The sequence below is a fragment of the Colletotrichum aenigma genome (genome assembly GCF_013390185.1).
Source record: "Colletotrichum aenigma strain Cg56 chromosome Unknown KSG_Cg56_contig07, whole genome shotgun sequence".
NCBI lineage: Eukaryota > Fungi > Ascomycota > Sordariomycetes > Glomerellales > Glomerellaceae > Colletotrichum > Colletotrichum aenigma.
Window position 1 is genome coordinate 1,499,708 of NW_023500913.1, and position 20,708 is coordinate 1,520,415.

The following is a 20,708-nucleotide window of genomic DNA, read 5'->3' on the forward strand; positions in this document are numbered from 1 at the left end:
CACCGTCAGCCCCTTGACGTGATCACTGGCTCGTCATTTCAAGCTACGGTAACCCCGTCGTTGCCACCCACCGCACGATTATCGACACCCTCAAATTCGACGTCATCATCGTCATCCAGAACATCATCGTCGCGGAACCCGCTATCCACCTCCATCTTCCGCAGGCGACGGCGCATCTCGTCCTTCTTCTGGTGTTGCCATCGAATCAGCGCAGCCGAGGCGTGAACTTTGAAGCCGTACACTCGGGGGACGTAACGCTCGACACTCTTGGTGGGGATCAGGGCTGGGTAGGCCTGAAAGATGATATTGTGGAAGGAGGTGCCAAAGTATGCACCATCAATGGCCGCATGACGCGACGATTTGGGGTTGTAGATGTCTTCGCAGCGGGCACAGTAGAGCTTGACCGGCTTCAGGTTTGGGACGTCGGAGAGACCCATGGGCAGGAGCGGGTGGGAGTGGCACATGACGCGTGGGCATTTGCCAAAGTCCGCCTTCTTGTACTTCTCGAGCTTCATATTTTTCTCACGTCAGCGATGTCGTCCAGGCGGCCAAGGAGCTGTCCTCGCTGAACAGGTCCGTTAGAGTAGGCAAGCATACCATCTTAGCAAGACCCCTCGTTGTGACGATGAACCGGGCATGGACGAGGCCATACAAGTGACGGGCCGACTTCTCGATTGTCTCTCTCATTTCGTCATCGCAGTCGAGATCGAAGACATCGGTAATGAGATCGAGCGCATATTGATAGTATTGAACTTCCGTGTTCAGTCCCGTCAGGTTGAAGCGGTCTGTAAGATAGTCCTCGTCGATTTCGCAGAAGTACTCATTTCCGCGAGAAGATATGAACTATTCGAAAGCTAGCAGTTAGCAGACGTGCTCTTGCGAATGGTGGCTGCGCTGGTATTGCGACGATGGATGACGTTGATCGCGCGGCCATCCAAGTCGCGCGTGTGCGCGCAAGTATGTTGCAGTCCATGCCAACCTCATCCAGCCCTTCGACCCAACAGAAAGAACTTCTGACGCCGTCCGTTCTTTGACGGGAAAGGAGAATCGTAGGTGAGGCCACTTACCCAATCGCGCCAATAGCTCGTATAGTCGCTATCCGACTCGCTGCCAAAGTCGTCCATCATACTGAAGAAGGTGCGCTTTGTGCGTGACAAGCTTTCAGAGCATGGCCAGGCTGAGATGTTGCAGTGACTAGTCGCCGTGTCGATCTGTGGACTGGCAGTCGGTTCGGTGATGGGTGTTGAAGTGGAAATGGTTGGTCGACAGTAAAGGTCTTTCGTCGGGCGTTGATTGACGCCGGTTCTCTGAGGTGTGTTCCATGTTCCCATCTGCAGGGCAACGCGGTTAGCGGGGCCCGGTGCGGTCAGGGAGGGGGCGGGGGTTGCCATCGGTACGTACCTGCGGCTGTCTTCCTTCGACTCAATGAGTAGGATATGGCAATTTGACGATGGCTTAGATACCCTGTTGGAAAACAACTGGGAATTCAACTTTGCGCATGATAGGATAATCATCTTGATATTTGGCAGCGAGCATGCGAATATGCGAGCCCAGGCCGGATTCTCATGTATTTGGCGTTAATATTTCAACGCCCGTCGGAGCTAAAACTCGCAGCATCGCTAACCGATTGGCCTTCCGACTCCATATCATCACTCTGCTCTGCATACTTGAGCCCTAAGCCGTTCATGGCTCTATTACCAGGAACCGGAACACCCAGCCTCGTCATCATCCCAGATGAATTCTGGTCGTTCCTTATGGTTATGTTGACACCCTCCATCGCCTCACGGAGAGAGTCGCCTGTTTCGTCCATGGCCGCCAGAAAGCGTGCCAACTCTTTACACAATTCCCAATCGCCCTCCTTCATCGCTCTCGACAACAGCCGGACTGTTTGCTCCGAGGCAGAGCCAAGGTCATCCAGAGTGTGTAGAATGATCAGATAGCCTCCGGCGGTTTTGAGAGATCCTCGCTGAAGCGACTCCTCAAAAAGCTCTTGGACTGGGGGGAGATACGCGAATAGCGTCCGCCATTGCCTAACCTCGGTTTTTCTTGTGCACTGCACAACGATATCAAGATACTGCTTGAATGACGATAGCAACGATAGCACACGCGGGAGGATCGCTTCTTCTGGGGATGGTCCAGAATCCACCTCGTCATCTAGGACTTTATGGAGCAAGACCTCTAAAGCGTGTGCAAAATATTCCAGGTTTTGATACTGCTCCGATAACTTGACTGCGTCTACAGCATGGTTCTCAGTCAACAGGAAACGCAGAATGTCCGGTAAGAAGAGGTGTGTCTATTCAAATCATCAGCGTACGCGTTTTTTTCTTTTCTTTTTTGGTTAGATCATGGGTGGACAAACCCTGATGGTAAAGCGGAAGAAGGAGAAGCTGATATCCCTTCGTTGCACAAGATCTGCTTCAACGCCAAGGACGATGCCTTTCCCAAGTAGAGTCGAAAGAGGGTAAAAGTCTAACGGAACTGAGATTGTTTTCGGCAACTCTCGAGACGCCTCGCTCGATGCTGCCCGGAGCACCTCTTGCACATCAGGCCAGAGCTTGAACTCTTGGCCATCGAACACCCAGAGGGAGTTACGCAAAGACAAGTCACTGCCCGCAGACGCAAGCTCTTCGGAGCGCATGACAGTGGTGTCGAAGTGAGGCTGGTCTCTCATGCTCACGTGGAACTCCACGTTTTGAGCAATGACCTTCATGTCGTATTTGAGATGCCCTTCGTGATTTAACGATGGCTGTAGCAAAACCAGCTTAGCATCAACTAAAAACAGAACCGACGCCACTGCAACATCTTGCGACGGGTCTCCATCAATCAGTTGGCTATCTGGCAAGATCCAGCTGAGACCGCGTACTCTGGCAGGTGACCGCACAATCCCATGAAATGCGATCTGTCCTAGCTGCACCAGTCTTATGGAACCGCCGCCCGAAGGCGCAAAGATGAAGTGGTATAGTAAGTTCTCGTATGTGTAGACGAGAAGCGAATCTTCCCCCGAGGAGGCCACCAGGACTACGGGAGCTGGCAGCTGCTGGGTATGCAACACAAGTGAACTGTCCAGAGCTGTTTCTCTTGAATAGAGGCGGAGCTCGTGGGACTTGTTCGCCTCGATTGCAGCCACCAGTATATGTTGGTACCAGCACATACTGCCCCTGACCTGGAACTCATTTTCCATGGCCTCATTGACGAATGTCTTCCAACGACCACTGTTGACGCTGTAATGGGCCAGGCCGCGCCGTCCAGCTACCGCCACGTACCGACCATCTGGTGAAATGACTGTATGGCGAATGGGCCATTGCTGAAGCAAATACGACGGAGGCACTTTGGTCGTGTGCCACAGATGCGGCTCGGCCGAAATGCTCGCGAGATCTGGCAAATCGTATCCGCGGTAGATCATAACGTTCGTGTTGGTCTGCAGTACTGTGCGTAGGAGGTTGGCCGCGTTGTAACAACTGACCACGGCACTCCTGGCCATTTCTAGTACCCAGATTGCTTCGTGGCGACGATTAGTGATCAGAAGCTCGGTGCCACTACCGAGCCAAACGGCATCGCTTACGCCAGCAATCCAGTCTTCCCCGTTGGACTCAACGACGGCTTCGTGCGTGCCAAAGCTGTGACTGCCCGGTTTCCCGTAGACACTCCAGGTAGCCCACCCGCTCTCAAAACCGGCAAATAAGCAGTAGCCATCGGGAGAGTAGCTCAAAGTGGTCAGTGAGCCGCACACTGTCGACGACACAGGCAATGTATGGGCGTGGGACGGTGGTATGTTGCCAGCATAATCTCGGGCAGAATAGACACGTATACCACCGTCGGCGCATCCAACAGCAATCAAAGAAAACCGGGCGTTGACGACTGCTCGTTTGGCGTATTCCGCAGGTCCATGTGGCGTATGAAAGCAGTAGCCCTTGAATAACTTTTTTGGGTCGGTTTCCTGAGAGGCTGGCTCAGATAGCTCCTTTGAGTTCAACCGCTGCACTGCATAAACCTTGCCGTCGCTCGTAATCCAAGTCGAGAGATTCATGGGTCGGTCGTGGGTCATTTCCAAAATCGTAATCTTCTTCTCCAACCATCCCATTCGACTTATTATTTCCGTCTTTGTCTGGCTGCCACTGTGATCTGGAGTCCACCGGATGCATTGGATAGCTGCGGGCTTTCGTGTGGCCACAACCAGCTCGTCGTCCAAAGCCAGCGCGCTTTCAATGCCGGCGTCGACTTTGATGACCATCCTAAAGCGGACACTTACGTCGCGAACCCCTTGACCCTCACCGGGACCCCACAGAATTTGATCTGGCGCCGCGCTTCCGGGGCCCCCATGGTGATTTTGGCGACGTCGCTGAACATTTGCATAGCTCGGAAAATAAGGCTTGTAAACCTGAGTCTCGGAATCTGTTGCAAGGGAGTATGTGATGAGGTAGCCCAAGGTCGTCCGAACGACAAGAATGGCTGAGTCGGGTCGCAACAGTAGATCCACGTTCTCACCGTATGTCGAAAGAGAAGTTTCAGAGCGGACGACGACGGCAAGTATCACTGTAGGCTTGGATGGTGTCAGCATGGCTCGCCAAATGAAGAGGTGTCGCTGGAAGAAGCCACTACAGGGCAGGCAGACGAACCTTGGCTTGCCATATTGTTATGGACGTCGAGGTTATCACAGCGAATAGCTGACCACCACGAGAGATGCGCAGAGCAAGAACAGGGTCTTTCAGAGGAATGTTGTTGCTGAGGCGTGGCGATGAATGCCAATTATTTGGGTCATGGGCGTCGTCATCAACTGACTGAATGGCGGGTGTCATTGGTGTCAGCGGGGTGGCAAGCTCAACATCGTCATATTGCGGTGTTGATCGAGTATTCGGGTTTGACGATGGAGAGGAATCGCTTCGCGACCGGCTGTCGAAGGGGCTGGGTAGGCCATCGTGGGAGACAACTAGGTTGAATGCAGGACCAGACCTGCTGCTCGTGGCGAAAATTCTGGGGGTCCCTATGGGCCAATACATTTCGACGAGGTCCTAAGTCGATAGTTTCTGTGTTCGCTGCAGCGTTGCCGTTGCAATGGCAGTATGTCGTCGGGAGCGAATGGGTACGCGGAGGCTCGCCGGGCCGGGGTACAGGTTTCCTTTTTCGCACTCCAGACAGACACTGCTCTGATCATGGCCGCTGCTAGATTCAATCAAGAAGCCTCATTTTCTGACAGGGGCTTATGCGACATTGAAGTCCTACCATGTGCTGTGCAGCGCGAGCGAGAAACAGGGAGGGACGCGAGAAGGTGGTGTCGAGAATACGGTGAGGTCGGCGGCCGTCAAGTGTCATGGTAGGTGGTTTTGGGAGCCGACGGAGCTTGCAAGGTCGCCGCCAACGTTGGGGGCTGCCGAAACTCTGGAGCTCCCACCTGGTTGACCCCACAGTGCACCACTCCATCAGGTACCCTCCTCACCGTGTGAAGGTTTCCATATTAGGTAATCCACGTCGTGAAAGGAGCGGCAGGGTCCACTGACTTCAAACACACCTTGCTGTCGACAGCGCCTCAGCTACACTATGTCCCCAGGTGCGGTTGCGGCAAAACAAGGCAGAAGCACCCCATAAAATAGTTTGGCGAATTCAAAATTTCGCCTTGGATCGCATCTACGACAAGACTAGCGTGTGAGTGATGAGAGAGGCCCATTACAACCATCCTGCACCGAGTGCTCACTACCCAGACATATTCAAGTTTCGTGCATCGCTCATTTCGTCAACCTTGATTTGCGTAGCATACAATGGCACCTCCTCGCACACGACCAAGTCTCTCAAAAGAGAGGATGCCTACCTATTTGGCAGGACTGAAGAGTCAGCCCTACCATGACCCAGGCTCAAGCTCGAGAGGACACAGGTAAGTCTGAGAGCTACGGTGCAGTCCTCTGGGCTTCGGACATGCCTGCTAAATCACTCGTTGCTCTAGCTTGCGATCCATCGCGTGGAGTCCTCTGGGCACGTTGATCGCGACTGGATCATCAGACAAAACCCTGCGCGTCTGTAAGTACTTTTGGCACCATTGCTGAAGTACGAAAGCTGACATGTCCAACTTGACTAGGGAATCCTGAGAAGCCAAACGTACGCTTCTCTACCGACTTGAAGGGCCACTCGGCCCCAATTGAGAAAGTCGCTTTCAATCCGGTGAAGGACGCCGAATTGTGCAGTGTTAGCAACGATGGTGTTGTAAAGTTTTGGGATGTGCGATCAAAAACCTGCATCAACGAGATCAAGGGCCTGGGGGATGCGTTCACCCTTGCGTGGGCACCTGATGGCGAATCTCTAGTTGTTGGTAACAAGGTTCGGTGACCCATGGTTCTCTTCTTCTTCTTCTTTTCAAGGGAGCCATACTCACCCCAGGCAGACGGACAATATCTTCGTTCTGTCACCAACTCAGTCCACGCCCGTGGCATCTCATCAGCAGCCTGGCCAGACCAACCAAATTGCCTTCTGCTGGAGCGGCAAGAAGATCTTTCTCACAACCGGAGAGGGAAAAACCCGCATCCTTACATATCCAGACTTCCAGCCTGCGTTCCAGCTCGACTACGGGACCGAGCCTCAAGAGTTTACACTCAGTGGTCATACATCTTCGTGTCTTTCAGCTGAGATGCAGGCCACAGGGCGGTATCTTGCCACAGGTGGTTCCGACTCCATCATATCTCTCTGGGATACAGCAGACTGGATCTGCCAACGAACCATCACAAGCATGGTGGGCCCTGTGCGGTCTATCAGTAAGTTCACGAGTGTGGATAGTGGAATCCTGTGCGCTGTTCTAATTGCCACAAAGGCTTCACATTTGACGGCAACTTCTTGGTGGGGGGTAGTGACGAGGGTGAGTAGGCCTAGGCACCGGTTTGAATTAGATATTGGGGAGGCTAATCATGTCCATAGGATCCGGGCTAGACATCAGGCATGTCGAATCCGGTGATCACGTGCATACTCTCAAAACAGCCGGGCCATGCCCAGTCGTGTCCTGGGCTCCGACTCGATACTGCTTGGCTTACAGCGATTTGGGGATTCTCCGCATCATCGGTGTAGACGCCGAGAAGAAGTGAAATCACTGTGGTGGTGAATCCGGATGACAAGGGCTCGAGGGATTGGTAGCTGGGAGTAAGGGTGAAACCCAAATCAGATGTGAATAGATTGTCTCGATCGGGTAAGTCAGCAATGAGCGACCGTCCACGGACGCGAGATGGCGATGTTGAGAGTTTCGACTCGGCTGACAAGATGGGGTATTTGCGTAGCAAGAGTCAGCGCGGACGAAATTCAAGCCGAGGGGCAGTATACTTGCCGCTTCTGCAGTCATTGGCGGGTGAGGCTGTGTGGATGCGCAGCCAAGTATGAGCTTGAACGTACCATGAGAGTCCACTGCGGCAAGGCGGGGACACCATCCCGGCCCGGTGTATGGGTAGTTGTCCGGATGCGCATTTGAACGTTGCCCGCCATCCGAGGGTTCGGTTGTTCGGCGGTGACTGAAATGATGTGAAAATGTCAAGTTGATATAGAAGTTATAAATTAAGCAGTTCTCAATCACGCTACTACATACACAGTATCTATTATTTTAATACTTGTTTAGTCCCCGCTGCCTGCCTACTTCAGCGTGATATGACGTCGCTAAAGTATGGAAGTTGTGGTCAGAGACCTACCTCTGGAGGTGTTGAACGTTAGGGATGCAGGAGAAGGCACTCTTCCGCTGCCTGCTTAGCATGTGCTTTCTTTTCCGAGGTTTCTGTGAGCAAGGATGGCGAGACGGGTTGCGTTGAAAGTAATGGAATCTTGAGATGACGGGAGGTACGGTCATGTGTAGCTGAGCGTATCTCGTACACTAAGGTAGTGCAGGTGAGGAACGTAGTCGTAGGTCCCTAGATGGTTGAGATTTTGGCATTCTGTTTAGGTACAATGCGCTGCGACTACCTGTGTACATACTACTTTACCTAGGTGCCCAAGGTAAGGTACGCAGTAAGCCCGACGCTGGGGCATCCATGCTGATGCTCTCAAAGTACCCTGTCGTTATTAATCATGACCAGCTCGAATTGGAATGGCGGCTAGGTAGGCTACGCCTGTCTTGCGCTTCTCATCGCCCCCCACTGCCTGACCAAGTCCCCATCTCTACCCCCAGTCCTCTGTGCTTTTAGTCTTTTGATGCCAGTTTACAGCTGCCAGTGACCATTTCTTCCGTCAACTTGGCATTGGCGTTAGCTCAAACGTGAGATTGATGCATCCGCCCTATGCTTCTCCCGCTTCCCTCCTCAATCAGACTAGACTTTCTGCCTCTCTCTGCCTCCCTCCCCTATCTATCTACATCCCATTCGACATTACGCGCCGCATGAAGTGGCCTAACACGTGCGACGAACACGTGCGACGACCACTTGCCCATAAGCTGAGCCGCGCTGCGCAGCGCAACCGTTGTGCCTCGCGCCCGCGACCGTCTCACTATCTTGCCTGTCCGCCGCCCCCGAGGCCTGCGGTTCCCCCTCCGACCACCACCAGATAACCTATCTTCGCCTGCCCCGGATTCTCGTCGCCGCATTTCATACCCGCAGTCGATTTCGATTTCGCCTTCTCCTACTCGTTTCTATTTCCGCCTTCGCAATGTCCTCGAGTACACCCACGCCTCCGGACACGAACGGCGCCAACTCCCACAAACGTCCAAGGGGCGGGAGCCCAGGCGCCGATTCCAACGGCAAGGATCCAGCGACCGACAACACCAATGTTCCCAAACCGAAGCGCCTAGCATGTATGATTTGTCGGAAACGCAAGTTGAAGTGCGACGGTGTCAGACCGAGTTGTAGCACGTGTGCTAGGTTGGGTCATTCTTGCGCCTATGATGAAGTTCGTAGGAAAAGCGGTCCGAAGCGGGGATACGTCAAGGCTCTGGAGGAACGACTGAGTGAGTCCGTCTGTGCGATGCCATCGCCATAGGTCGAAGCCTTCCGGCCTGTTTCCGTTGCTCCCTCTTTCTTTAACTGACCAAGTTTCTTTGCGCCTATTCAAGAGCAAGTTGAAACCCTTCTCAAGACCCAAGACCCCCCCGCCGCACCCGCCGACCCCTCCAGGACGATACCCCTTGGCCTTGACACCACATCTAGCCGCACTCAGCAAGTTGCCCCGAACTCGAACTTCAACGTAGCGTCCTCAAACCTGAATGTTCCCACCGATCGCGAAGCTGAACGCTGGAGGTTCAATGGCGAGTCGCCACAAACCCAAAATGCGCCCGCTCCTCCCGTGGACGACTTCAATTTCAACTCCAACATGTCGATGGGAATGAACAACGTTGGGAGTAACTTTACCTGGGAAATGATTGGGTTGGGTTTAGAAGAGCCCCTCCCCCCGCAGGAAACGATTGACGAGCTGTTAGTGCCATACCTATCGAGAAGCTCGAGTTTTGCTGCACCCCGACTAACACTCCAATTTCAGCCATCAAATCTACTTTGAAAAGTGTCACCCTTCCGTTCCCATGATTCATAAATATAGATATCTAGCTGCCATGAACCTGTAGAAAACCCCCAATATCCTTCATATGTCCCTCCAAGACGCTGACTTCTCTAGGGCGCCCAACCAACGACCTCCAGTTGCGCTGCGGTACGCCATATGGACTTTGGCGTGCTCAATCACTGAGAAGTACATTGATCTCAAGGATCTTTTTTACCAGAGAGCTCGCAAGTATGTCGAAGCAGACTATATCAAAGGCTACGGCGAACACATGATTTCCGTGGCCCACGCACAAACACATGTGCTTTTGGCTTCCTATGAGTTCAAGATGATGTACTTCCCAAGGGCCTGGATGAGCACAGGCTCAGCCGTTCGTCTATGCCAAATGTGAGTAGAGTCTTACTGTGCTATCATGCGGAGGCTAAATGTCGGTTAGGATTGGTCTGCACAGGCTCGATGGCGCCGGCCTGGATGTGAAGCAATGCCTCCCACCACCGCGAGACTGGACGGAACGTGAGGAGAGACGGCGTACGTTCTGGATGGCGTTCTGTGAGGACCGCTACGCCAGCATTGGAACTGGATGGCCCATGACTGTTGACGAAAAGGACATCATGACCAATCTACCATCATCAGAGGAGGCCTTCGACATGAGCCGGCCTGAGCAAACTCAGTCTCTACAAGAATGTATGAGTCCGTCTGGAGCCGGAAAGCTGTCGTCTTTCGGTGGTATTGTGCTCATGGCATGCCTCTTCGGTCGGAACCTCATCCACCTCCATCGGCCTGACGTGGACGACAGAGATCACGATCTAAACGGCGAATTCTGGAAGCGTCATCGTACTATGGACAATATCTTGCTCAATACTTCGCTTTGCCTGCCAACACATCTCAAACTTCCCGCCGGTCTCGGGAACCCAAATATTGTCTTTACTAACATGAGCATCCATACGTCTACTATCTGTCTTCATCAAGCAGCAATTTTCAAAGCCGACAAGAACCGCCTGCCGGCCTCTGTGAGTGCCGAGAGCAAAGTTCGGTGCATCACCGCAGCGAACGAAATCGCGAGCATCATGAGGACCATATCGCACATGGACCTATCCGCGGTACGTGGATGTAGAAGCCCGCTATCTTGGCTAACTCATGCTGATATACTCAGATGAATCCTTTCATTTCATTCTGCCTCTACGTGGCTGCGAGAGTCTTTGTTCAATATCTCAAGAGTCGGCCGGATGACAGCCAAACAGCCGACTCACTGAGATTTCTCTTATCTGCTATGAACGCGCTCAAGAGAAGAAACCCTCTCACGGAATCTTTCCTTGTGCAGCTTGATGTTGACCTGGAGGCCTTGGCGATGCGGATACCGAAGCTGAAGTCAGCTTTCCCGCGCAGTGGCGATAGCGTGAGTTCTAACATGGAAAGTGCGTTCCTCCAATTCGCTAGCTAATGAGTACGCTGCAGCCCAATGCAAACGGCGGGACCCGTGGGCCGGTATGTGACGACCCTGAAGGGGTGCAGGGTATCATGTCCTACCGCAACGAATGCCATTTCATGAAGGTTGGGGGCGACAATGGCAACGCGGCGGCGGCACCAAGTATTGTTGAGCCCGAGCTAGACACAGATGGCGGCCCGAACTCAGCCTCCACCGGGTTCGGAGGTCAGAACTGGCTGTCGGTCGAACCGCCCATAGCATACGAGGGGAACAGACCCGGAGTCCAGTTACATGGATCAGCCCTGACTCCCAGCTCGGGTTCTCTATATGACAAATCTGGGTCGAGCAGCGGGCATATGACTGGATTCGGGCAAAGTGAAAGCAGCGGCGACAACAATATGTCTGGCTCGCCCGACGCGGAGCAGTCGAACAGAACGACACCTAATTCTAGCTCGGTCTCGGAGCAAAGAATGAACATTGCCTCGGGTGGCAGAAATTCTTTCGACGCGAGTCCCGTCGCTGGGCACCAGAACATCGACTCACAAGGCAACGGAGACGCAAATGTGAACTTTTTCAACGATGCTAGCGCTTTTGGGATCAGGGGCACAGGCTTGATGCCAAACCAGAGGTTTTCCATGCCAGCGACGCCTGGGGCAGATTTTGGAATGTCCAACGGATGGGGAGACTTACAAGGGCAGACGGGTATGACGCCAGTCGCCGAAGGGGTGTTGCGGTCATTGATGAATATGGGGCCGATGGATGCAATGGATCTTTCGTCGTGGGATGCTTCAAACTGAATGCGGGGATCTGGAAGATGTGTCTGGTTATGGTCTTGAACTGGAGGCTTTACGAGACAGGAAACGGAAACGTGTGAAGAATAATATCCTGTACGACCGGCGGCCTCGCAGCTTTGGATATGTGTGTAATTGAGGGCTGAATCTAGCTAAGCTGGTAGTGACATGGTGTTCGACTTGGTGGGTAAATTTGGATCCTGCGAGGCTTAGGAATAAACCACACGACTCTCATGACAGCAATGCGATACCAACATTTAGAAGGAAGAATTGGAATGTTTGGTGTTTTGTCAGCTACCTACGGATAGGCCGCAATACTGGACGGTACGTTCCGGGGTTGGTGGCCCAGTTCTCGTCTTGGTCCGTGCACAAGCCGCTGCCCTGCCGCAACCCCCGCTGCTGACAGGTTGAGTTGGTTGGCTAAGGTAAGTAGGTACCTTGAGGTCCGACAGCACTCCATCCACTTTTGCTCCTGGTGACACTACCATTAGCGATATGGAATGCACGACGCTTTAAAGCAGCAACATAACATCCCAATACCAATGCCTGAGTCTGCGGGCCCTTTCGACTTACGTCCAGGCAGTGCGGCCTCTCCTCAGGGTCCCCATTCCGTTCTCTCTCAGCAAGCGCAGCGGCAACAGCACGTGATCGTGCAGGAACAACTCCCACCAGCTCCGCAACTCGCCGCCCCCGTAACCCACTTGCGGTCCGGACCCCCGATCGATTTGGCCGATATCGAGACCTCCGACCCTCTTTGTCATGGTGATATGAGTGATACAAAACACGCTCGTGAGAAGCAGCAGCATCCTATCGGGCCCGTCGTGCAGACCACCTATGCACCAACGCAACCATCGCTATCCCCTCACGAACACTCTCGTGGTCACGCTCATCAGCCTCTGCCACTGCCGGATCAACACGGCTCATTCGGCATTTTAACGCCTGGTCCCGCTGTTCCAACTGCGGCGGCAGTGAGGCTAGGAGAATCACTTGTCGGCCCAAGTGGTTACATCCCTATTGACGGCACTACAGCCCCAGGCTGGAGACCTCATGGTAGTCTTCTCAGCAGTAAATGGGTCATCGACCCTCCAAATCTTGACGAGTGGCGGCAGAAGCTATTTGACGCTGACGGGCTCATTATCCTCAGCAACGACCAGCAAGTCTCTCCCCCCGCCTGAAGAGGGAAAACAAATATTAGATTTCCATGGTAGAGGGTCCCAGTGCTCATACTGGCCGCAGATTTGAGGCGTATTTCCCTCACGTAGACAATGTCTACTCCCACAGGTCGACGCAGACGTACAAGAAAAAGCCTTTCATATCTCACTATTGGGACTGTCGGCTCAAGGGTCGACCACCGGGGACCAAGAAGTCAGATGATCCGAACAAGAAGAGGAGAAATCGCGTTTCTCGGAAGTTGAACCTCTGCGATGTCAAAATCAAAATCACCGAATACTTTCCTGGGGCTACGCTGCACGATCTGGATGACGGCAGTTATGTGCCCCTTGATGGTGTCCAGACGCTCAATGGAGCGCACACGGTTCTTGCCCCCCCCGGAGAGAAACAGCTGCGTATTCTTCCGGCTACGATGAACAATCTGCCCGCTCTTGGACAAAAGTTTTGGACCATTCAGCGAGTCAACGGCCACATCAGCATCAGCGGCATCCCCGGCCCGCACAAGCATAGTCTTGCAAAGAGCGATGAGGTCAAGAAGAACAGCATTCAACGCCATCTTGTTAAACAAAATCAGGAGGCATCCAAAGTGAGAAATTCGCCGCAACCATCGTGATGGGTCAATGCGACAATAACTTACCTCACAATTTATGTACAGAGTGACGGTCTTAAGAAGGCCTCGGGTAGAGCACATTGGACGATCAAGAAGCATGAAAAGGATAGCGATCTGAAACTTTACTCAGCATGCTACTGGTATGTTGACAAAAGAAACTCTCCCCGTTTGACTCGTACATTTGCTGATGCGTCCGAACCACGTAGCCCGTTCTCTCAGCGAGTTTGGATCGCTCTCGAGGCCAAAGGACTGGCATATCAGTATTGCGAAGAAGATCCGTACAAAGCACCCGCATCACAGGAACTGCTCGAAGCCAATCCTAGGGGGGCTGTGCCTGCAATTCGCCAAGGTGATTGGGCCTGTGCCGAGAGCGCGGTGATAATGGAATATGTGAGTCCCTCTTGCGGGCCAGATCTCATTTGAGTATACAAACACGTCGTCGAGCTAACCCTTTCAGCTTGAGGAAATGGACAAGGCCATTCCGCTCCTTCCGACTGATTCGCGTCTCCGTGCGAATTGTCGTTTATGGATCGACCACGTACGTAGAAGCTGTCGCTAATTCCGTTTATCTAGGCTGACGATGATTGAAGATCAACTCTCGCCTCGTTCCTGCTTTCTACCGCTTACTCCACAACCACGACGTGGCACAGCATTCACAATACATTGAGAGACTCCAAGAATCTATCAAGGACCTAGTTCTCGCTGCCGATGAAGAGGTGATAAGCGCCCTTTTGCATATCCCACGTATATGTTTTGCGTCAGTCGTGTTCCGATCCACAAGCAATGCTAACCAATACGCAATTTTCCACAGGGTCCCTTCTTCCTCGGGAGCAGCCTCTCCCTAGTTGATATCCATTTTGCCCCCTTCGCCCTCCGCCTCTCTCGAATCCTGCAGCCGCTCCGTGGTTGGACTGCTCCGGCGCCGGGACTACGGTGGGCCAAGTGGCTAGATTCGCTCGAGAATAACGCGCATATAAGAGCTACTACGAGTGGAAAGGATCTTTACGCAGACACCGTGGAATTATTGGAGATTGCTCTGGATCCGGATGGTCATATAGGCATCTGACGTCGTTAAAGCTTCATGTCTCGGATGACGATTCCTAATCGACAAAGTTCAAAGAAGTCAATAGACGTCAAATACCACAGGCCACAATAAGATAATGAGTTGCTGCAGATTGATATCGTGGTGCTGACGTGCAATGTATGATGAAATTGCACGAGTTGAATCGTACGCCTGCCATGTGATCCTGGGCTGATACAGCTAGCCCTTCACGGATCAGTAGCCTGTGAAGGTGTAGGCGATGATCTTCTTCGCTTCAAATCATGCCATTTATCTTTGACAGTGATGACCTCGCCGAGTTGCCTTGCCCTCTCCCGCCCCTCACCCAGTTCTTCAAGAGTCTTTTGCTCCAGCACACGTCGCCCGTCCTCGTCTATCGTCCATCGCTGAGAGTCGGGTAGATAGGCCCAGGAGAAGACGGCACCGATGGCCACGAACGAGCCGAAAAGGAGAAAAATTAGGCCCTGTCGGTTCGCGGCAGTATAGGACGAGTTGATTCCATAGACAACAAGCAACGCAACGATGCTGCCAAGTTTACCGGCCGCGGCAGAGATGCCGTGGCACGTACAGCGGTAGCACGTCGGAAATATTTCAGCCGGAATGATGAATGTAAGTGTGTTTGCCCCTGGACGTGTGTCAACCGACGTGTTCTCGAAAAGAGACGGGATGGTGCTGCGGCAAGACCCAGTGACTTACCAAAGTTGAACATGAAATGACATAATGCTACGAAAACGATGGTAGCTGGCGCACCTTCAGTCCGATTGACCCCATAGTACACGCAGCCCGTGATGACGAATAGGATGGCGAGAACGAAAAAAGATATCGTCAGCCACAGACGTCTGGGGATACGGTTTGCGAATATGACGAAGCAGGCGCTTCCGGCAATGGAGGCGAGAGAGACGGTCAGCAGATATTGCTTGGCCTGCTCTAGGAGCACGTCATAAATTGTGTTGCACGGCAATGTTGCATCCGTTTGCCAAATCGGCAGGCCTGTCTTGCTCCACATCCTCGCTGTGGCATTACCATCTTCCCATTTTGAATTCCAGCACGACAACCTTTCGTCAATAGGGGTCGGTCCCGTCGTCGCCCACATGTCTGACAGGGTCCCTCTGTTATCGAGTGATAGCCCGTAAAAGGAAACATCTGTGAGAAGGGTTCATTTCTTCAGCCATTTCGCTCACGGCGTCAAAGTCCGGCTTTTGACAGTCTTGGCGCTTACCTAGAAAAAACCATGTTGCAGCGGTGCCTGCACGGTGTCAGTGATGGGGGCCTCATCGACCCGGGCAACCAAGAGTTCCTGCCTATGGGAGGTGTGCTTGCCTACCTAGGAGATAGTACCAATTTCCGTCCTCGATGAAGTATTTGTAAAGATCCTCCTTGGAGAACTGAATGGGCATAGGCTGTGCCGAGTTGGTGGTATGCATTCCATCAGCGGTAGCCATGGGATACCCAGCCGGTGCACCGGGAGGCGCACCGTACACTCTCTGCGTATTCCTTAGAGCAATACCGGGCTTGTTACGGACCTCGAGACTGTATAATCCACAGTCGAACAGGAAGAACCTAAATATGATAGCCAGGAGTGCTGGGACAGCACCTGAGCCGATGACGATGCGCCAAATCCCGTCAACCGTACGGCGACATTCTCTGTCAAACTTCATGTCAAGGCCGCATTGCATTTGTTGTAAACCCGCGCTTTGCTCCCGACCAACAAGCACCCAAAGACCAACCAACTGAGCCAAAGCTTGTCCAATAGGTTGCATCATGAAGGTCTGCAAAGAGCTATGTAAGTACAAGTTTAGCAACTATCGAACTCGTCAGAACTCACGGAAGAGATCATGGTCCCTCGCGACTGCGTGCTCGACCACTCTGAGGTTATGACTGCGCTGAGAGGGTATTCCGCGCCGATACCTGAACTGATCATTAGTTCTGGGCCTTGGGAACGGAGCAAGTATGCTGGAGGGCAGGCTGACCTATACCCATGACGAAGCGCCACTTTATGATCCAATCGAGTCAGTTTAATCTATTGAAACAGAGGGAAAGAACCTAGAAGAGAAACGAACCCATATAAAAAGTCCTAGGAAGCTCATGTCGTCGAAGCCATAGCTGCTGGTTGCCACTCCGATGGTGGACACGACAACGAGAACGAGCTCGATACCATAGAGACGGGTCCGGCCGTAGAAGTCAGCCAAGAAACCGAACAGAAGCTGCCCGATGACAGAGCCCAGGAGAGTGAAGAAGTTGATGAGCAAGCCTTGCCATCTTGAGCCGTGTGATGGCCAGTATACGAAGGCAATGGAGGCGAGAATGACATTGGTAGAAAAGAGATTGTATCTGAGTGTAAAGGACGTCAAAATGAGGACAAAGTGAGAGTTGTCTGCGACATCAGTGAGGTGACATACGAGTCTGTCAGAAAGCCAGAAGCTGCCACGCCCCAGATGCGGAGATTCCATGAGTTGAGGTCAAGTTCATATCGTAGCTGGCGTCGATCCTGGGGGACGAGTTAGTAGCGGTCCAGGTCCGTTCAGAGTACCGAAGGGGAAGCGGAGGTGAACGGACGGCGTACCTGATCATCGCGGGGGGGCAAGGCGGAGCTATTACTGCCCAAAAAGCCGCGATTCCTCCTCGCCAGAGGATCGGACAGAGCCGACATGGCTCAGTAACAGGCTACGTCGGGTCACTCTGATGCTTGGAGAGAGATGAAATGTTGCTTCGCGGAAATGGGTAAGTAAACTATGCGTACAGATCGGCAACAGGGGAGAGACGCAGGATCGGCGGGGCCTATGGACATTGAATGCGCTGCGCGAAAGGCGACCAATACAGAGAGGAACAAAGTAATAAGGGCAGGTGTTTGGTTGCAGTGCGGAACGACGTAGAGAAGGGGGGGAGAGAGGTGGTGAAAGTCAGGCGAAATGGGCAAATGGGTCGCTCTACCTTACCGGGGCAGACCCGTTTCGCTCGAGGTTGACGGGAGTTTTATAGGTACCTACCTAAGTACCTAAGGTACGGAGACTGTATTCGTACCTCCACTACCTACCTTAAGGGAAGGTAGGTAGATAGGCAAGGTACGTGGGCAGAAGGGATGGAAGGTTGGAGCTGCGATGAGAGGGCGATGAAAACAATGCAGACGGAATGACAATGGGGATTTTGAGAAACCTGCAGAAGGATAGTAAAGAAAAAACCAAACGAAAAAGGCTTAGAGTGGTTGATTATCTTACCTTGACTGAGTGCATCGCATCGCACATCTACACCCAGGTAACGCAGGTACTTACACTACCCGACCTGACCTTAGGTACGGAGGATCCGGAGGCGTGGGCAGCCTCAGATGCAATTGCAGATGGCGACCTGGCTCGCGCGCACCAGTCGTAATGCACAGTTCTGCAGCGTGAGCCATGGTCGAGGAAAAGAGTGCATGGATGGCGGCAGGGTCCAGCGAACTGGCAAGGAGCAGCGAGAGAAACGCAGCACCAGTCGCTGGCGCATGCCGCCCCTATGAGCCTTGTCATTGGCCGTCCCGACTACGCGGTTGGGCTTCATTTCCCGGGTGGACGTGCCATGATAGGACACTAGACGACGCTGGATGGGATGAGCTCCCCACGCGGGCCTTTCTCCCCCACCCAAGAACTTAAGTGTGAGCGCGACTGCGCTGCGCCGACTTGCCTTAGACCCAAGGTACCTACCTAGGTAGTAAAGTAAAGAAAGCATGGAGGCTGGAGCCATGGTATCAGGCGGCAGCTGTGAGAGAGAGTACTGCATACCTAATATACACCACGCTGTGAAGTGCTGGCACACACACTACCTTTCCTACCTTTTTTCCTACCTACCTACACTACCTACCTTCAGGCACCTTAGGTCCCGCTGAAAGGACTCTCCCGACCTTGCGACCCCGCTCCGTTGGCCTGGTCCCCTTTCTCGGTACCGGGGCCAGGAACCCACGACACATCCACCTGCCAGACCCCGTCCGCCGACTTGTCGCCGACCATCCCTCCTCCTCATCTTTAGCTCAGGGACGCTCTGCATGTCAAACTCCTTGCCATGCCACGCCGGAATGCTGACGAGTAGCGAAGCCCGCTGCATCTACAACTCGAACGTCCCAGCGATCTGTATCGCGCACCAGGCTCAATGACATTCTGATTTCCGACGCACCCTTATCCGACGCAACGCCGTTTGAATGTCTTTCTCCCCAACCCTCCGCACTCCAAAGACACCGCCAGCTCGACCTGGGCCCTGACGACTGCGACAACATAGACGAAGCGACAAAGACGACGACGAAGGCCATTGCAGCAATAAGAGGAAATCGAATTGAGATCGTCAACACCATGTCATGACTGCGCTCCCTGCCCTTTGCAGACCGTCTTGATTTGTTGACCAGCACTGGACCTCTGAGTCTATAGGCCAAACCCTCTCAAGCATGGCCGCCTCGTCCTCCGGCTCTTCTTTTACTTCTTCCTCTCTTGGCCGCCCGCCCTCCTACGCCCAACCATACGCAAGCCCGCTTGACTCAACTTGGACCCCGACGTCCGGCGCTTCAACCATCTCAGCTCTCACCTCCGAAGCCTCGGCCCCTCACGCCTCCCTCCGTCCGCTAGATCTTGGTCCCCCGGGCTATCAAGCGACCATGTACGATCTCGCTCCCTGTGCCCTTTTGCTCCCTCCTTCTCGCTGCAGTCTCCACAGGCTCGGTTCCCTTTCACTCTCCTCTCTGACATCGCACGAACTCTTAGAACCCTCTTTGAAAATACTCCCAACGAGCGCACTGTCTACTTAGGCCCTTGGGAGGTGGTTGGCTCCGAGCAGCGCCGCGTTCTGTGGCAGTGCAGCTACCAGAGCGAGCTTCTTGAACACTTCCGTACTTCATCTCCGCCTATCCTCTCTCTCGTGCTTGCACTCAGAGTCTGACCGTCTTCTAGTTCCGTCCGATGTTCCCGCCGATGTCTTTCCACATACCCTTCACTCCCGCCATCGGCCGTACACAGACCCATGCGAACTTGAGCTGTACGTCAGCTTCCGTGAGCCCCACCGCGTAAGGTATACGACAGGCGAGGGCATGGTCATGCATGACCATTTAATGGAAGTCAAGTACGAGTTTACTACCGTCGAGAGCTCTCTGCGATTCCAGGGAGATGTCCGCCGAAAAGACCTAGTCGACTACTACGACATTGATGTGGTATGGTCCGACGTGCATGGACGAACAGACGGCTTTGGCAATATAAGGGGCATGGGGTTGGTGCAGAGACTAAAGCTGTGGAGAGACCGCTACTCTACCTATCACTCACTGACCGTGTTCGCCAACCGCGCCGGAGGCCGTCAGCATCGGGAATACGAGATACACAATTTTGAAGGCGAACTGCGCAATCGCGACAATCGGCATCGCCAGGTTCGTCTGACGGTCCGCGGTAGCCGGCGCAGCAGTGCGCCGGATAGTGGCTCGTCACGTTCCCGGTTCGCCTTCTCACATCGCATGCGGCCCCGTGTCCGTTCGGGTTCGCAGGGCGGAGGCTCCAACTCGGAAGCAAGCTCATCGCCAGGCACCCTAGACATGCGCTACTTGGGTATTCAGTTCAGCAAACGTGAAGGTATGTCTCACTCCACCGTGCTGCCTACAAATTCAGAAAAACGATGAGAGAATGGGCTGTTGAAGCAGACTCGAGCGCTGACGGCCACGCGACAGACTATCGCAGATTTCTCGAGAAATGGGTCATGGCGCACAGCTCCGACAGCGAATTCCATGGCATACCCTTTCCACCGCACCACGTTGAGCTGCCGTCTCCCCAAATCCTCCCAGGAGAGATGTCGGAACTGCCGTCACCTGACATCGGTAGTGGGCTTCAGCCGGTTGTCGAGCCACCAGACTCTTACGAGTCGGACTCGACTCCTTGAACGGTGCAACGCACAGTCTCTGTAAAACCAAGAGGTCTTGACTGGGTAGATTGCCAACATCACGATACCCAGAAGGGCTTGGAGGGCTGGCTGTGGGTAGTGGTGCCACGGAATAACCGTGTGTGTGCGTGGTGGAGTGGTATGTGCATGGAATGCATGGCTGGCGAGAGCTGCCTGCTGGGTCCCTCGTGGCCAGATAAGGTCAGAGCATGGGCAGGCTTCCAGGTTGACAGCTTTGACAGACCCACCAGGAAACCTTGAAGCCCACCCGCCAGAGTACTGGACAGGGAATAGGGCGAGGGACGGCGCGGGGTTCCGGCGGCTCCATCAGTGTCC

General features: G+C 53.6%; 5 protein-coding genes across 5 annotated transcripts; 3 read left to right on the top strand and 2 right to left on the bottom strand.

Moving 5' to 3' along the window:
• Positions 1-38: 38 nt before the first annotated feature.
• ckb-2 (Casein kinase II subunit beta-2) lies at positions 39-4,997 on the bottom strand (the record flags this gene model as incomplete). The annotated part of the gene is made up of 6 exons (XM_037325922.1): positions 39-509; positions 598-843; positions 1,068-1,331; positions 1,625-2,293; positions 2,360-4,540; positions 4,617-4,997. The coding sequence occupies 6 exons, from the start codon at positions 4,995-4,997 to the stop codon at positions 39-41; spliced, it is 4,212 nt and encodes a 1,403-aa protein (XP_037175691.1).
• A 798-nt stretch (positions 4,998-5,795) lies between these two features.
• THO3 (THO complex subunit 3) lies at positions 5,796-7,061 on the top strand (the record flags this gene model as incomplete). Its single annotated transcript, XM_037325923.1, has 6 exons — positions 5,796-5,866; positions 5,936-6,009; positions 6,068-6,306; positions 6,371-6,737; positions 6,794-6,838; positions 6,898-7,061. 6 exons carry the CDS (start codon positions 5,796-5,798, stop codon positions 7,059-7,061), a joined length of 960 nt encoding a protein of 319 aa, XP_037175694.1.
• A 1,537-nt stretch (positions 7,062-8,598) lies between these two features.
• Positions 8,599-11,661, top strand: ctnR-0 (Citrinin biosynthesis transcriptional activator ctnR; the record flags this gene model as incomplete). The annotated part of the gene is made up of 7 exons (XM_037325924.1): positions 8,599-8,896; positions 9,002-9,359; positions 9,424-9,501; positions 9,556-9,825; positions 9,875-10,538; positions 10,592-10,834; positions 10,894-11,661. 7 exons carry the CDS (start codon positions 8,599-8,601, stop codon positions 11,659-11,661), a joined length of 2,679 nt encoding a protein of 892 aa, XP_037175693.1.
• Positions 11,662-14,704: 3,043 nt separating this feature from the next.
• On the bottom strand, positions 14,705-17,145 carry pho-5-0 (Repressible high-affinity phosphate permease; the record flags this gene model as incomplete). The annotated part of the gene is made up of 9 exons (XM_037325925.1): positions 14,705-15,120; positions 15,192-15,422; positions 15,715-15,741; positions 15,820-16,264; positions 16,321-16,403; positions 16,466-16,487; positions 16,556-16,826; positions 16,895-16,983; positions 17,059-17,145. 9 exons carry the CDS (start codon positions 17,143-17,145, stop codon positions 14,705-14,707), a joined length of 1,671 nt encoding a protein of 556 aa, XP_037175172.1.
• Positions 17,146-18,903: 1,758 nt separating this feature from the next.
• On the top strand, positions 18,904-20,372 carry CGCA056_v010679 (uncharacterized protein; the record flags this gene model as incomplete). Its single annotated transcript, XM_037325926.1, has 4 exons — positions 18,904-19,112; positions 19,217-19,341; positions 19,403-20,068; positions 20,164-20,372. 4 exons carry the CDS (start codon positions 18,904-18,906, stop codon positions 20,370-20,372), a joined length of 1,209 nt encoding a protein of 402 aa, XP_037175612.1.
• Positions 20,373-20,708: the final 336 nt, after the last annotated feature.